This window comes from Caretta caretta, chromosome 12 (assembly GCF_965140235.1).
Source record: "Caretta caretta isolate rCarCar2 chromosome 12, rCarCar1.hap1, whole genome shotgun sequence".
NCBI lineage: Eukaryota > Metazoa > Chordata > Testudines > Cheloniidae > Caretta > Caretta caretta.
This window is the reverse complement of record NC_134217.1, coordinates 5,953,168-5,968,174: the sequence shown is the minus strand read 5'-3', so window position 1 is coordinate 5,968,174 and position 15,007 is coordinate 5,953,168. Positions and strand designations below refer to the sequence as shown.

Genomic DNA, 15,007 nt, shown 5'->3' with positions numbered 1-15,007 from the left:
GGGGACTGGACTAGATGACCTCTCGAGGTCCCTCCCAGTCTTATAATCCTATGAATAGTCATGACCTCAAATTCTCCATCTCCCAGGGCCTGCTGTTCAGGACTTACATGAACTGGAGGAAAACTTTTCCCATGCTCAAATACAGTGTTAGAAACGCATGCCAATAAGTTAGCTAACTCAGTGATAAACTGAGTGGATCACTTTCACTTAACTCCTAGTTAGAAGGAATAAATATAGCCCCAGAGATACTCCCTTTATAACCTTTTTGAACAAAAGCAGCCTCACGCATTTCCATTATTTCCATACTTATCAAAGAAGGGTGGAGATTTAACGAGTGATTTCTAAAAGACATCTTTGTGCACAGAAGAGATGGATGCCAAAATGTGGGTGGTTATGAAGCTCAAACACAAAAAAGAATACATTCACAAGCATTTTTCCTTTCATCCATGAATGGGCCTGCATACCAGCCTCCTGAGAGTATGAGAAGAACCTTGTTCAAAGGGTAAACGTAGTCTGAGAGGCAGCACAAGTTTGAAAGAATCCACAGCCATTCAGCATGGTTCAAGCTCAACAGGCACTGCGATGGTTTAAACCTAGCTCTGAAATTCTGCCCCCGAGAGAATGCCAGCTAGAGGAGGCATGTAACCAATGGAGAAATACACTGAGAAAATATGGAGAAATATTGCTGCACTATACCCCTCCTGGGTAAGTCACCAGAACCACACAGGGAGACTACAGCCTTAGAATTAAGCATTTTCCTCTTTGTGTTTCTTTCCTAGGACATCCAGATCACAGGCCTAACCTCAGGCCCCTGTACCCAGTCTATAAGGTTATACTGGGGATAATCACATATTATACAAGTGCTCCATACCACCAGATCCGTTGACGTTCACAAAAGGAGCACATAAATAACAGCAGATCAGAAGTGTGATTAAAGCTGTCCTGTGGAAATCTTCCTACATTTCCCAGCACACTGCAAACCACCGTCTGGTCACGGTGACACCAGTGGAACTCCATTGAAGTCAGGGGAGTTCTGTTGGTATAAGTGAGAGGAGATTTGGGGTACCACAGCATAGGCCTGGCTGATAGTATACCTGGTTGTGCAAATGTAAGCACTCAAACAAGTGGATTTTCAGCATTCACTTTATGTCTGTTAGATCCCCTGAAGATTCGGATTGGCAAAAGACCTGCCATCATTTGACTATAGCCCAGTACTGGTAAATACATTCCTTAGCAGCCAGCTACCAAACAGCTCAGCGGTAGTGCCCAATTTACCTATGCTGCCTCCTTATTCTGGCAATCTGGCCTTGCCTCCCACAACCACTGCTCTGTCAGTAGCGTACCACAGTAGGGGCTGGTGTGAGCTACTTGATTCTCTACTCTTGGGAAATGTCCCCTTCAGCTCTGAGGGGAAGGAGCCAATGTAGATGCCAACGTCCCCCGCATGGGCGATCTGTGCGACATTGCGGTGATCACCCACACCTTCCACCTGCTGACGTGTCCCGACACCATGGTAAGGAACATCGCGGCAAAAGCCTTCCATGACGCGACAAAGAAGCAAATTAGCAGAGCCCCCTCCAACCAAGACATCGCCACCTTCCTGAGCAGCTCCCTGGATGGCAAATTCGGAAGGGAGGGGCGCGACAACGCTTCTCTGTGGTCCTGCGCTCGCAACGCCACACGTCGCCTGGGGAAGCACACCAGCTGCCGCCGGGAGTGGTGCACGGAGCGCCGGGAGCTGGGAGTCCTGGTGCCGCAGATCAGGTCCGACGACAACACCATCGTCACCCCGAGCACCAGGGGCATGCTGGAGGGGACCCTGAAGGCAGCCATCCACTCACTGTATGTGGAAACCCTGAAGCATAAACTGGACCAAGGTAAAGCCTTTGAGCTGACCAGCAAGTAGGATGCCAGCAACCATTTCCTTGCCGGGGGCGGCTTCACCTACCGTGCCCAGCTCAACTGCATCCCGCTCAACAGAGCCGCCTGTCACAGGAACCGAGACAAGCGTTGCAGGAAGTGCAGCTACGACAACGAGACCCTGCCCCACATCCTGTGCAGCTGCAAGCCCGACTCCAGAACCTGGCAGCTGCACCACAATGCCATCCAGAACCGCCTGGTGAAAGCCACCACACCGCAGCTGGGGGAGGTCTCCATGAACTGCGCCATCCCCAGTACTAGCAGCCAGCTGCGACCTGATGTGGTCGTCACCGATGAGACCCAGAAAAAGATCATCCTCGTCGACCTCACGGTTTCCTTTGAGAACAGGACCACGGCCTTTCGCGAAGCCCGAGCTCATAAGCTGGAAAAGTACACCCCCCTGGCCAATGCCCTTAGAGTGAAGGGCTACAAGGTGCAGATGGATGCCCTGATCGTCAGAGCCCTGGGTGCCTGGGACCCCTGCAACGAGTGTGTGCTGCGGACCTGTGGGATCGGTCGATGCTATGCACGGCTCATGCGGTGCCTCATGGTCTCAGACACCATCCGATGGTCCAGGGACATCTACATCGAACATATCACCAGCCACCGACAGTACCAGGAGGTGTGAGCCGGTACGACATCGTGCATCAACTACGAGAAAGGGACTGAGAGACTTTTTCCATTGGACCATATGAACTGGAACCATAAACTCACTGAACATTAAATCTGACCAAATGAGGGTAAATCCATCCTCATCATTATGCTCCACACCTGAACATAGCCATTATATGGTCAACATACCCTCATATCTCAATGTCTGTACTTTGACCCGTTAACCTTTTACCCCCATTGGGGATATTGCAGATTACGTATTCCTTACGCCATCCACTCCTAAACCGAACTGCGCGCCCCTTGATAATCTGTACGTTATTCCCTGATAACCAGAAGCTTAAACTCTGTACCGTTTTCATTTTAACATCATCTTAATAAAATTCTTATATCTGGGCTCCCTCACAAGACAACTGCAAAGGAGCTGGGGGGGAGGGATAGCTCAGTGGTTTGAGCATTGGCCTGCTAAACCCAGGGTTGTGAGTTCAATCCTTGAGGGGGCCATTTAGGGATCTGGGGCAAAAATTGGGGATTGGTCCTGCTTTGAGCAGGGGTTGGACTAGATGACCTCCTGAGGTCCCTTCCAACCTTGATATTCTATGATTCTATGAATGAAAACCTCCCCTTACTGTTGTACCCCCCAGGTGGGGTCAGATGGAGGGGCTGTGCCGGCAAGGCTTTGCAACCTTGTACAGTCTCTGGGGGGATTCTGCAGGCTAGGATTCTGCAGCAGCTTCATTCAAATGTTAAAATAGAGGGTTTTAATTAGTTAAATGTGAAAATGATTAATCTAATCAGTAAAGAAGCCTCTGTATTTGTTACTCTGCTAGTGATCTAATTAGTGCAGTAGCCTCTGATCATTGCTGCCATATCCAATTCAGTTTTATGCTGGCCTTACATGTTCAGGTTTTTTTTACACCCAGATTTGTGTTGGCTGCTCCTAACCCTATTTGAGAAGTTGTCAGGGAGCAGCTGAACGTCTTGGCTTCAGGGGAGGAGACAGCTGGGATTATTGGCCTCTGGTGCACAGTATAGGATTGTGGAATAATTATCTTCCCTGGGTGTTACTACTAAAATGATCAGCTGTGAAATAGTAAATAATGTTCAATATTTACAGTGTGCTCTTTTGGAATGGGAGTGACTGGGGCAGTTCACCCCTGCAGGGTTATTGTTTCACGCTGAGTGTAGACTCAGGCAGATGTCACTGTATCAGCAACTCTGGGGTTATATTTTCAAGGTTTTCCTCCCAACCATGAGGGCTAGGAACATGAGTTTTTTTTAAATTAAAGTTCAGAATCTGGGGGTGCATCTGCAGCAAGGGCTGGGCAAGAGGTGGGGCTCAGGACCCTCACCCTCCAGCATGACATTATCCTGTTACAGCGGGTGATCCTGCATTCTGTTCGCTGGTCATTTGATGAGGCTGCCTGGAATCGGAGCATCCTCATTGAACGCTTGTAGTTTGGGCACCAGTTTGGCCCAGAATATTTCATTTCCTCTCTGGTGCCTTATCTGTTGTGGTTAGTGGCTCCAGGAAGTCACGTTTAACAATGACCTTAATCTCTTTCCTCACAATGAAGATATGCAGCTATCTCTGCAGCACTCTTCCCTCTGACAAGGACAGGTGCCTGCTAACTGTTTGTCCTCCCTGTCGGTGTTTGGGAAGAAAGCTTCTCTAGCGCTTGGACCGTCAAAGTCAGTACCCCTATGGCACTCCCCAGGATTGCTGTGCAGCATGCGTAAGCTTTAGGCCAAAATAGCTGGCCCTGGCACAACTGCCAGTGCTGGGTGCAAGGAGCCTTCTCCCTTCCTTGGGCTCCCAAGGCAAAGGCAAAGGCACAAATGCACTCCCTTGGTTTAGGATAGCAGAAGGATTGCGCTCTCTTACCACCCCTCAGGATGCAAGCCCCCCCCCAAAGAGTGCAAGGAGGAAGAACAGAGTTGTCTCCCCACCCCAACACAGTCTGCCACTAGAGCTGCCTAGGCACGGAGAGGGGGTGAGCCCACTGTCTTAATGCATAGTCTTTCCCAAAGGCCTCTCTGGGGCAGCGTCTCTCCTCTCTGTTTCCCTCTCGGGGCTGTGCCTCACAACCAAAACAAGAGCCCTTCATGCAGCATTACATGCTGGGTTTGGTGTACAGTAAAGAAAGCTTCTTGGTCTCAGTCCAGGCTTTGGCAAACGTTCACATCACATGCAGTGTTTTGAAACCATGCAATGCTGTCATTTGCTTGTGTTAGGGTTACCAATTTTGGTTGGATGTATATGTATCCTGTAGGGGTGTTGTCTGGATATTGATCTCAAAGCCTAAAGAGTTAAAGTTGTTTAGAAACTCTTTCACTGTCTAACATTAAACAGCGATAGGTAGGTTCAGAGTTATTTTAAACAGAGGCTTTGGTTCTACTTGGTTACTTAGCAAACACTTCAAACATTCATTTAGATTAAAAGTGTATGATTTAATACAAGAACAAATATTGAATTAAAACAGGTATTTGTACTAAAACTCTGGTTGAGTGATTGCACAAAACAGTTAAAACTTTTGAAGTCTTTCTCCTTTTGGAGGCAAAATATTAGTTTCTTATTTTCAGAAAAACCTTTCTTTGATGAAAAGGAAAGGGGTTAATTTTACTCAGTCCTGAAGTGTAGAGGCAATTTGCTTATCCTGTTCTTAGCAAACAGACACAAGGAGCAGGAGAGAAAAGGTGGGTGAAATACACTCCCTGGTTAGTTATGAGTGAATGCTTTGGCTGGCAAATCAACCACCACACCTGCTGCCTGGATCCTGGTTTCAGGGATGTCATCTGATTGGATCTTTTCTATTTCAACAAGTCAAGCTTGGATGACTAGGACGTAGCTTTTCATTGAATCCTGAAATCAGCTAAGAGTGAGAGAGAGGATAGCAGGAAAGAAAGGGGGCAGAAAATAACACAACAAGGGAAGGGAAAACAATGCCGGATCTATGTGCCTCTTGCTGAGCTGGCACTTAGATATGCCCACTGATGGGCTGGGGGTTGGATGGCATGATAATGTGATTTGCAGTGTGGTTGTAGCCATGTTGGTCCCAGGATGTTAGAGAGACAAGGTGGGTGAGATAATATCTCCTGTTGGATCAGCTTCTTTCACCAACTGATGCAAACTTTCAAACTTACACTGAGCTCTTAGTCACCTGATGAAGAGTTCGGTGTAAGCTTGACAGCTTGTCTCTTTCACCGACAGAAGCTGATCCAATAAAACCTATCAGCTCACCCACCCAGTCTCATGATAATGTGATGACTTTCAGCATTCCCAGTGAAAACAAAGGTCCTTGAACAAGGTCAGGGCTAGCCTTGCTTTTAGGAAGGAAGTCTTTTAGATGAGTTCAGATGTGCCAAGAGGAGTTGCCCTGCTGGCAGTTCGGGGGACGTGCTGGGGGAAGATGTGGTGAGGAGAGCTAAGGCACATGGTGGGACAGGAGAGGACAAGGAGAGCTGAACTGAACTGATCTTTTTTTCCCCCCCCAAAGTCTCTTTATAAGAAACCCCCCAAAGGGAAAAAGTGGGTGGCATAGTTCATCCCCTCGTTATGTTGTCTACCAATTAAGCGTAATATCCATCACACAAATTTTAGTCTATTAACATCTGGTTCCATGTTTTTTGTTTTTACCAAGCATAATTTTAACAATCCTTGGATTTCAGTAACACGGCATTTTTTGATTTAGACTAATCCAGCTTCTTTGTCTGGCTCTCTTGCACTTGCTACAACATTTAACGTCGTAAACAACTTCATCTATTTTTCATGGTTATTGCAACATCTTATGAACTTTCACATACTTTTTACAGTTGAGCTCACAATGAGGTACGCTTTGTAGGTTCAGTAGACATTAACTCTGCACCAAAGAAAAAATGCCATCAGAGAGATTAAGCCAGGAAATGGACTGTACTGGTCAGATGCACTGCTTCTAAAAAGAAATGCACCACAATTAACAATATGTGTACGTTCCTCTCAGATTAACTGTTTATACCATCTATTCAACAGAACGATCGGTAATAGTACCGCGGGACAACTTCCAATAATATTACACGCAAAACTATTTGCATTTTTGGTGTATATAATTTCTATTGTGTGTATAAAGTTTATTGGAGTTGTCTGGTAATTTGAGAATTGTGTGCTTATTTCTGGAGAGAGTACAGTAGCCACTGTTAGGGTGGATTACCCATGATTTCCCAGGAGGCATGGCCATTACAGTAGCAGTTTGAGTTATCTAGATCGGCACTGGGAGGACTCATGAGTTCCATGGGGAGACTCACATTGGCAGATTGACCCAGGACCTCATGTGGCAGGGCACACCCTAAACCCCCTGAGTTCATACCATCAAAGGCTTACAAAATTAGAGGCACCACTAGGGATTGTAGTTCCTGCTCATAAAGACTGGTCAGGATGGACAAGGCACCTCTTGTCTCTGTGGCACCTGGTCTCTGGGCTAGAGAACCAATCAGAGCTCCCCTAGAAGACTCTCACCAGGTCAGACAAGGCCCATAATGGACATCAGAAGCTAACAGAAGTTAAGAATTTTCTCTGGACTGAAACCTACTCATAGATATCAGGGTTGGAAGGGACCTCAGGAGGTCATCTAGTCCAACCCCATGCTCAAAACAGAACCAACCCCAACTAAATCATCCCAGCCAGGGCTTTGTCAAGCCAGGCCTTAAAAACCTCAAAAGGAAGGAGATTCCACCACCTCCCTAGGTAACGCATTCCAGTGCTTCACCACCCTCCTAATGAAAGAAATGTTTCCTAATATCCAACTTACACCTCCCCCACTGCAACTTGAGACCATTGCTCCTTGTTCTGTCATCTGCCACCACTGAGAACAGCCGAGCTCCATCCTCTTTGGAACCCCCCTTCAGGTAGTTGAAGGCTGCTATCAAATCCCCCCTCACTCTTCTCTTCTTTAGACTAAATAACCCCAGTTCCCTCAGCCTCTCCCCATAAAAATGATTAGGGGGCTGGGGCACATGACTTGTTGCCCTCCACTGGACTCTCTCCAATTTGTCCACATCCTTTCTATAGTGGGGGGCCCAAAACTGGACACAATACTCCAGATGTGGCCTTCCCAGTGCCGAATAGAGGGGAATAATCACTTCCCTCGATCTGCTGGCAGTGCTCTTACTAATACAGCCCAATATGCCGTTGGCCTTCTTGTCAACAAGGGCACACTGCTGACTCGTATCCAGCTTCTCATCCACTGTAATCCCCAGTTACTTTCCTGCAGAACTGCCGCTTAGCCAGTCGGTCCCCAGCCTGTAGCGGTGCATGGGATTCTTCCGTCCTAAGTGCAGGACTCTGCACTTGTCCTTGTTGAACCTCATCAGTTTTCTTTTGGCCCAATCCTCCAATTTTTCTAGGTCACTCTGGACCCTATCCCTACCCTCCAGCGTATCTATCTCTCCCCCCAGCTTTGTTTATTCACGCCACTGAGTGACATAAGTTATGCCGACAGAAGTGGTAGTGTAGACAAAGCCTAGCAAACACAGCAGCTTCAGCCAGGTCTGTAATTGTCTACGGATCTAAGAACTGGCTGATGGCAGCCATTTACACCTTCCAGCAGAACCCCATGCCCCTGAACACACACATCTCAGCTGTAGCCATCAGCGTTTAATATATTGACGCCCTGAACGATTTCTCCCCCAACCAGAAAGAAAAGAAAGAATGGTGATGGGGGCACACAGATCCCCTGGCACAGGCAATGGGGTGGGGGTTGCAGCGAGTCCCTGAACTAGAGGGGGATGGAAGGGTGGCGGCACATAGGGAGCTTGTGGGTGGACTGGAGGGATGCAAGGAGTTCCTGGTCTGTGCAATGAGTTCGGTTGTGAAGTACACGAGCCCCTAGTCAGTGAAAGCTGAGCTTCTCACTAGCAGAAACCAGCATTTTAAGTAGAACCCTTCTGCCAGGCAGAGTTGGCAGGGACAAGGCCCTCCTTACGTAAGAAAAACACTAAATATTAACTAATTCATTAGAGCTGGCAACACTGTATGCAGACTCTGTCTCCTCTGCCTGCTTAGTAGAAATAACTTGTTCATCCCTGATCTTAACATGAGTTCAAGGAGAGACTAAACGTGTTTTACATGGGGAATGCAGACAGGAAGCTGGGGAAATAACCTGGGTAAACCAGAACAGAAGCCATCAGAGAGCCTTACAGGGGTAAACTCTGGGAAGGACACAGAACAGGGCCTCTCTCGAAAAGGTAGGGTGTAGTTCAAACACATGTTGTTGGGCTCAATGTCACTTATACAACAAGGAAGAACAAGCCACCGTGGAAGTCTCTGGTCTGTGTGATGCAGGAGGTCAGACTGGATGATCATAGAGGCACCTTCTGGCCTCAAACTCTCTCTCACACACACACACACACACGTTCACCAGTGAGTGGTTGGAATGGGTAGAGCGGGTAGAGCGCATCTGTTTGGATTTCCTTTTAAAGTTCCTGCTGCTTCCTGGTATTGACCATTTATCTGGCTATGGCCCTGTGCTGACCTCTCCTCTCGTCTGCATTTAGCAGCTAACATCCAAGATTTGCAAAAGGGACTGGTGTTTTTGTATGCTAAACACTTTCTAAAAATCAGGCCCCTTTTAAGGCATCTCAAAAGTTGGACCCCAAAGTCACTTTAAAAATCATGGCCTCTGTATGATTGTTTCCACACCCAGGAATAGTCATGTGTTTGTCAAGAGGTGAAGGCTGTCTCCAAAGAAATGGGGTAGGGGATGGGTTGCTGGTGGAATCAGAGACAAGTTAAAATGGCTCCATGTGAGCCCCACCAACATTAACACCAAGAAAAAAGGAACCAAGTGTTCCCCAAACACTAGTGACCAGGACCTTACACACGTTAAATCCAGGAAGCAGTAAGTGATCAGGCCCTCTTGAGACATGCTCCCCGCATGTCCCTGCCTGTTACCAGTGTGCAGCTGGCATTCCTTACTAATAATTTGTATTACAGTAGCACCTAGAGGCTCCAGCCAGGATCAGGCCCTATTGTGCCCAGCATGGCATACACACCTAGTGGGAGACAGTCCCTGCTCCCAAACAAGTCTGTCTCTTCTGTTCGGCCTGCAGACAAAGAGTGGGAGGGAAAACGGAGGCCCAGTGAGTTGCCCATGGTCACATAGGAAGTCTGTGGCACAGCCAGGAATAGGAATCAGGCTTCCCAGCCCCTGGACAATGCTGCCTTTTACCCTATACTGTATGGCTTTTTAGCCTAAGCTAATAGAGTTGGCAATGCACACATGCATTTGCCAAGCACACGGCGCACAACTCCAGTGCCTCATAACAACAACGCACCACAACGGCTTTGCAAGCACATGGGCCAATAAAAAGATATTACCTCGCCCACCTTGACTCTTTACAAGCACGGACATTGATTCACACTGGAAAAAAACCCAGGGTGCCGGCGTTTTCAAATGCCTGGGCTCCCTGTCGCTCAGTATGGAAATACAAAGGACTAAAGCACAGTTTAGAAGACTATTGAAATATGCAAATCTCCAGCATCTCTGCTGTGAGCAGAACCATTCAATGTGTGAGTGCACGAGACATCCTGTGTACTTCTTCCCTATGTAGCATGGCCCTTGCCACTGGCCCCCTGGTCCTTGAACATGCCATCTCTTCTCTCCCCAATCACTCCATTTGAGCTACACTTGGCCCTGCAAAGTCCCTAACTGAGAGGTGCGTGTTAGGCCATATGTTAGAGAAAGGAAAAAAGTAGCAGACCACCCCAGAAGGAAAAATATGCACCTAAAACTGTAGCTAGCCAGTGTATGCATTGGGTTGGAGGGCAGGAAATTTTCTAGCTGCTTTTCAAACTTACTTTAGATACAGTGGCCATCCTGGTCCACATCAATATGTGTGCAATGCCATCTGCAGCACTCTCCCAGAATCCTCTCTCCAGCAATTTCAATCAGCTGAAAATCTTGCAGCACGCCCCGTTTTTATTCCCATTCCCCTCACTGGCTTCCTAGCCATCTGCTGCCACTTGAAAATTTCCACTCTTTCATTTCATGCTGGCACCAGAATCTCTCCAGTTCCTGCCTTCCTTTGTCACTTCCAACCTTTGTGCTCCATTCCTTCATCCACACACAGTCTCCTTACTGTGAGTCACTTCTTCTAACTCCACTTCTTTGGAGTTCCCTTCCCCTCTTCTCTTCATTTTCCTGAATCGGATCATCCTAAAGCCCTTCTCAAAACCTCTCTTCTTAATGCTTCTGCTTCCCATGAGCACATTCTTTTTCCTCTTCACATGAGCCTGATGTCCTGCTCCCCCTCCCTTCAGGGCCACCACTTGTTGACTTCTCTTTTGTATAGTATAATCCAAGTGCCTGGCCACATTGCTTCCTGAATCCATCTTTTTTGTGTGCTGCACCCAGACTGAGGGGCATGTTAGGCTTGTGGTGGTGCATTGAACCCCTGCGAGGAGCAGCATTTGGTAGACCTGTTTTTTTAAGGATTTGTATTTATCTAACCCGTTCAGAAAAGAGCTTCAGGAATGATTCCAGGTCTGGAAAACCTGCTTTACAGCGAGAAACTAGGAAGCTCAATCAATTTAGCTTCACAAAACAAGATCAAGAGGTGACTTGATCACAGTCTACCAGCACTTACATGGGGAGAAGACTTCTGAGAGCAGAAGGGTCCTTAATCTTGCAGACCGGGCAGAACAAGAGCCAGTGAGTGGCAATAAAAGTCAGGAAAGTTCAAACAGGAAATAAGACGCAAGGGGTTGTGGGGTTTTTTTGTTTTTTCTTCAAGTAAGGGTAATTAGTCATTGGAACAAATTGCTGCGGGGATGTGGTAAATTGGATGTCTTTCTAAAAGCTATGCTACAGTACAACCATAAGTTACTGAGCAAGATGCAGGAATAATTGGGTGAAATTCTATGGCCTCTGTTATGCAAAAGGTCAGACGACTAGATGAACATAATGGCTCCTTCTGACCTTAAAGTCTATGAATCTCTTCAACTGCAACTTCGGACACAGTAGCATTGAGGCCAGATTTGTAGAAATGGGTGAACGTAGAAATTTCCATGCACAATGACAGACTGCACACAATCATTGGAAATAAACATGGAAATGGCTCGTAAAACAGATAAGCGGTAGTGTTGTAGTAAAACAGATAAGTGGCACCTGCAGTTGAGGGAATTGTGCACACAAGTCTGGGTAGATGTTTTTGATCATGTAATTGTGCTTTTTTTTTTTAATTCAGGAAGATGTAGGTCAGATGTAATGTGGTGTCCTATGTGTATGGAAAAAGGAATTCTATTAAATGGCTATGTTAAGAGGCAGTCCTGTTCTCTTCAAGAATAAAGAAGTTCTGTTAACACTGGTACTTACCTGGTAATGTGTTCTGCTTCCTCTTAGCTTCAGCAGCTCCCATGCCCTCTTTTTAAGAGCCACTGAGTAGTTTGTTTGTTTTTACAGGACACTTGACATCTTGGAGGTCATAATGTCCCTGCTCTGTGTTTGTATCAACTCCTTGTTGGAAAGGCACTCCCTGCAGCATCTGTGTCCAAACACTTTCTTAACTACACTCTTACACATTGGGCCAAGCCTGTGTGAGTGAGTAGTTTCCAACACTCAAAATCTATTGTACCAGAGCAGCCAGAGGGAGAAACGTCCTACCAGATCTTCCAGTTCCTCCCTGTGCAGGCACAATATGGAAACCACGGAGAAGATGCGCTTGATTATTAAACTAAGACGGACACTACAGAACTAATGCCAAAATGAAATCATTGCAAAACAGTGGTAGTATACAAACAAACCAAATGCAAAGCAAGATAACATTCTGAAATAGTGCAAACAAATCCATCCAAAACCAGCCAGGTAAACGTCAGTCATCAGCAGTTGGAACATGCTCCTGATCAGCAGGACTTCAGCATAGGGAGGGTTAAAGTTATTACTGAATTGGGAATGTGCACACTCCTGCCACACATGAATCAACCTAATCAGAGAAGGAAGCACAAGGCCCAGGCTGGTTTTCCTAATGCTCTGGGGGCTAGGGGGGAGATTATCTTCTCATCCCACTGAAATTAGATCAGGCCAAAAACTTCTGAGTTTTTTGGGGTTTTTTGGGGTTTTTTTTTTTACAGTTGAGAACTTCAGAGTCAGTGAGGGAAAAGTGACAGTAAACTCCTGATGCTCTCACTGGATGCAGCTCTTCAGACACTCACCGCTTTGCATTTGCAAAGGACTGAGGAGGGAAAGGAACAGCACTAGCATCGGGGGAAGCATACAAAGAAATGACACAAAGTCTCAGCTCCATTCCAGTCACTTGCCCTTCTAGTTTCCGTGTGGCTATCAGATGAGATGTCTCAGTCCTAACTCCTCTCTGAGGACAGCTCTGCATCTCTCTGGCAGTGTATCCAGACTGTAGCTAAGTTACAGACAAGCTTGGGTTTGTTTTTTTAAATTTATTCTTTCAGTTCAAATATGGTTTAATGTAAAGAATATTCAAAGACCCAAACTTGCCTTCCTAGGATTAGCTCAGGCTCCCCCCTGCAAGCCCCGACAGCAGCTACACCCAGTGCCCAGAAAAGCGATCTCTGTATTGTGATCTACTTACCATGTTTCTAAACTCCTTTATCCTCTTCCTCTCACTTCCAAAAGCAGCATTTTTTCTCTCTTTCTTCCATGGTTTTCCCCCCAAGCTTTTACTCTCTTCTTATAAATACGCATAAACCACTGAACCACTTTGAGCATGGAGCTGTAATCCAAGCCCTTGCCCGCCCCACTCTGCATTTCCAACTAATCTAACTCATGACACAGCCATGGGGCTGAACTAGGGGACCCTGAAGGCTGCTGTGACAGCCAACATGCTGCGCGTTGTTTAGCAGTAACAGATGTAGTGACAAGTGCAGTAAACACTGGATTCCACGTGCAGTGCAGCTACAGGGACACTGCAAACCCAGCAATATACAAGTACCATAAGGCAGAGTCAACAAAACGTACAGACCTGCTATTCCAGAGAAGCCCTGTATAACTGATTTATACTTTCACTCAGTGGTTTCTTTGGAATCTGTCTGACCTTACTAGGAGACCTTCCCTTAATGCAAACACTCCAATTCAAAACTGAGGAAATGTACTGCTCTGTTTTTCCAGAAACAACATCTAAAGGGAGCAGTGCATGTGGGGAGCATGCCAATGTCCCCCGAAAAGAGGCCTCAACCGATGCATGATTTTCAACAAAATTCACTTTCCGTTTCTGGAATTTAAAGAAAAGTGGAAGGTTTTCACCCAGAAGAGACCCCCAAAGGATTCAGAGGGGGTGCCGTGGATTTCCAATAAATGAGTAACAGGTCAAGTTAAACTATAGGAAACAACAATGGAGCCTACAGAAATAGTTTGCTGAACAACCTTTAGAAAGGAAATAGAAAAGTGGTGACTATGTCATGCAATGGCACCAAATCACATCAATATCAAGCTGGGTCTAAAGGCCTTTTTTCCCCAAGGGAGGAAGTAATTTAGCATGGCAAATTCCTCCACCCCTTCTTTAATTGTTTAAAATGGCCAGTGGCCAGAGCAGTGAGGAAGGTCACGGAACAGGCAGACAGTGGCCTACAGAAAAGACAATGGAAAAGCCAGTGGGGGTAGAAGGTGGGTGGAAATGCAGGTGCCTCAGTGCTTTCAGTGATCCAACAACACACAGGGACCTGACAGAATTGTGGCGGAAAACACAGAGCCATAGACATGAGGACACAAAGCCTGATACTGAGAATCACTGCAAAAAACCGTGTTGCGTGGAAAGACAACAACATCCTGTGCCCCTCAGTGGTGGCGCGGGGTTTGGCGGCTCTGTTGGACGTACTGCTGGAATTTTTGTGCACCACACGAAGGAGGGCAAGTGAGCCCCTCTCTCTTTCACTAGGACACTAGATTCAGGAACATGACGCAGGAGACCACTGGGACAAAGGAACCAGAAGCCAGCCATCATCGATGGTAGAACAGAAACCAACATTGGTATCTTCCACCGCCACCTCAGACTCAACAGGGCACGGTGTGTGCTGGCAGCCTCGTTTGGGTGTTGTCCACAATTCAAAGGAAATTGCGGTTCTGTGGAGACAGGCAGCCATCACATACTGCCACAGCAACTGGCAACGGAAACACAGACTAACTCAGCAGAGAAGAGGAGGGCGAGGGAGAACTACACAGGAGCCAGAAAAGAATAGAGTGACACTGTAAGCAACAGGAATCGCTACGAACAGCCCTCTTTCCCTTCAGAGAGAAGCCTTCCAAGGGTATCAGAGCAATGATGGCTAGAGGAATTGATGCCAAGGACTGGAGAGGAGCGAGGGGCTTCTCTTACACTCCTGAAACGGTGAGGTTTGTGACTTCCCTGAATTATAGAATGGCACAGCTGGTAAGTTGTTCAAGCACTCACTAGGCAGTTACCAGATTAGCAGTTAAACTGACTTGGTTTCAAAATCTTCTCCCTTTGGTGGAATATTGAGACCATGCCTATGTCTGTG

The 15,007-nt window shown here is 46.8% G+C and overlaps 1 protein-coding gene across 2 annotated transcripts in view; it reads right to left on the bottom strand.

The window, feature by feature from the left end:
* Positions 1-13,281, bottom strand: part of PLEKHG4 (pleckstrin homology and RhoGEF domain containing G4) — a 169,223-nt gene extending 155,942 nt beyond the window's left edge. For both annotated transcript variants that reach the window (XM_048816460.2, XM_048816462.2), the window contains exon 1: positions 13,105-13,281. In XM_048816460.2, coding sequence (XP_048672417.2) covers positions 13,105-13,107 — 3 coding nt within the window. In that variant the 5' untranslated portion in view covers positions 13,108-13,281. The remainder of the gene's footprint in view (positions 1-13,104) is intronic.
* Between the last annotated feature and the right edge of the window lie 1,726 nt (positions 13,282-15,007).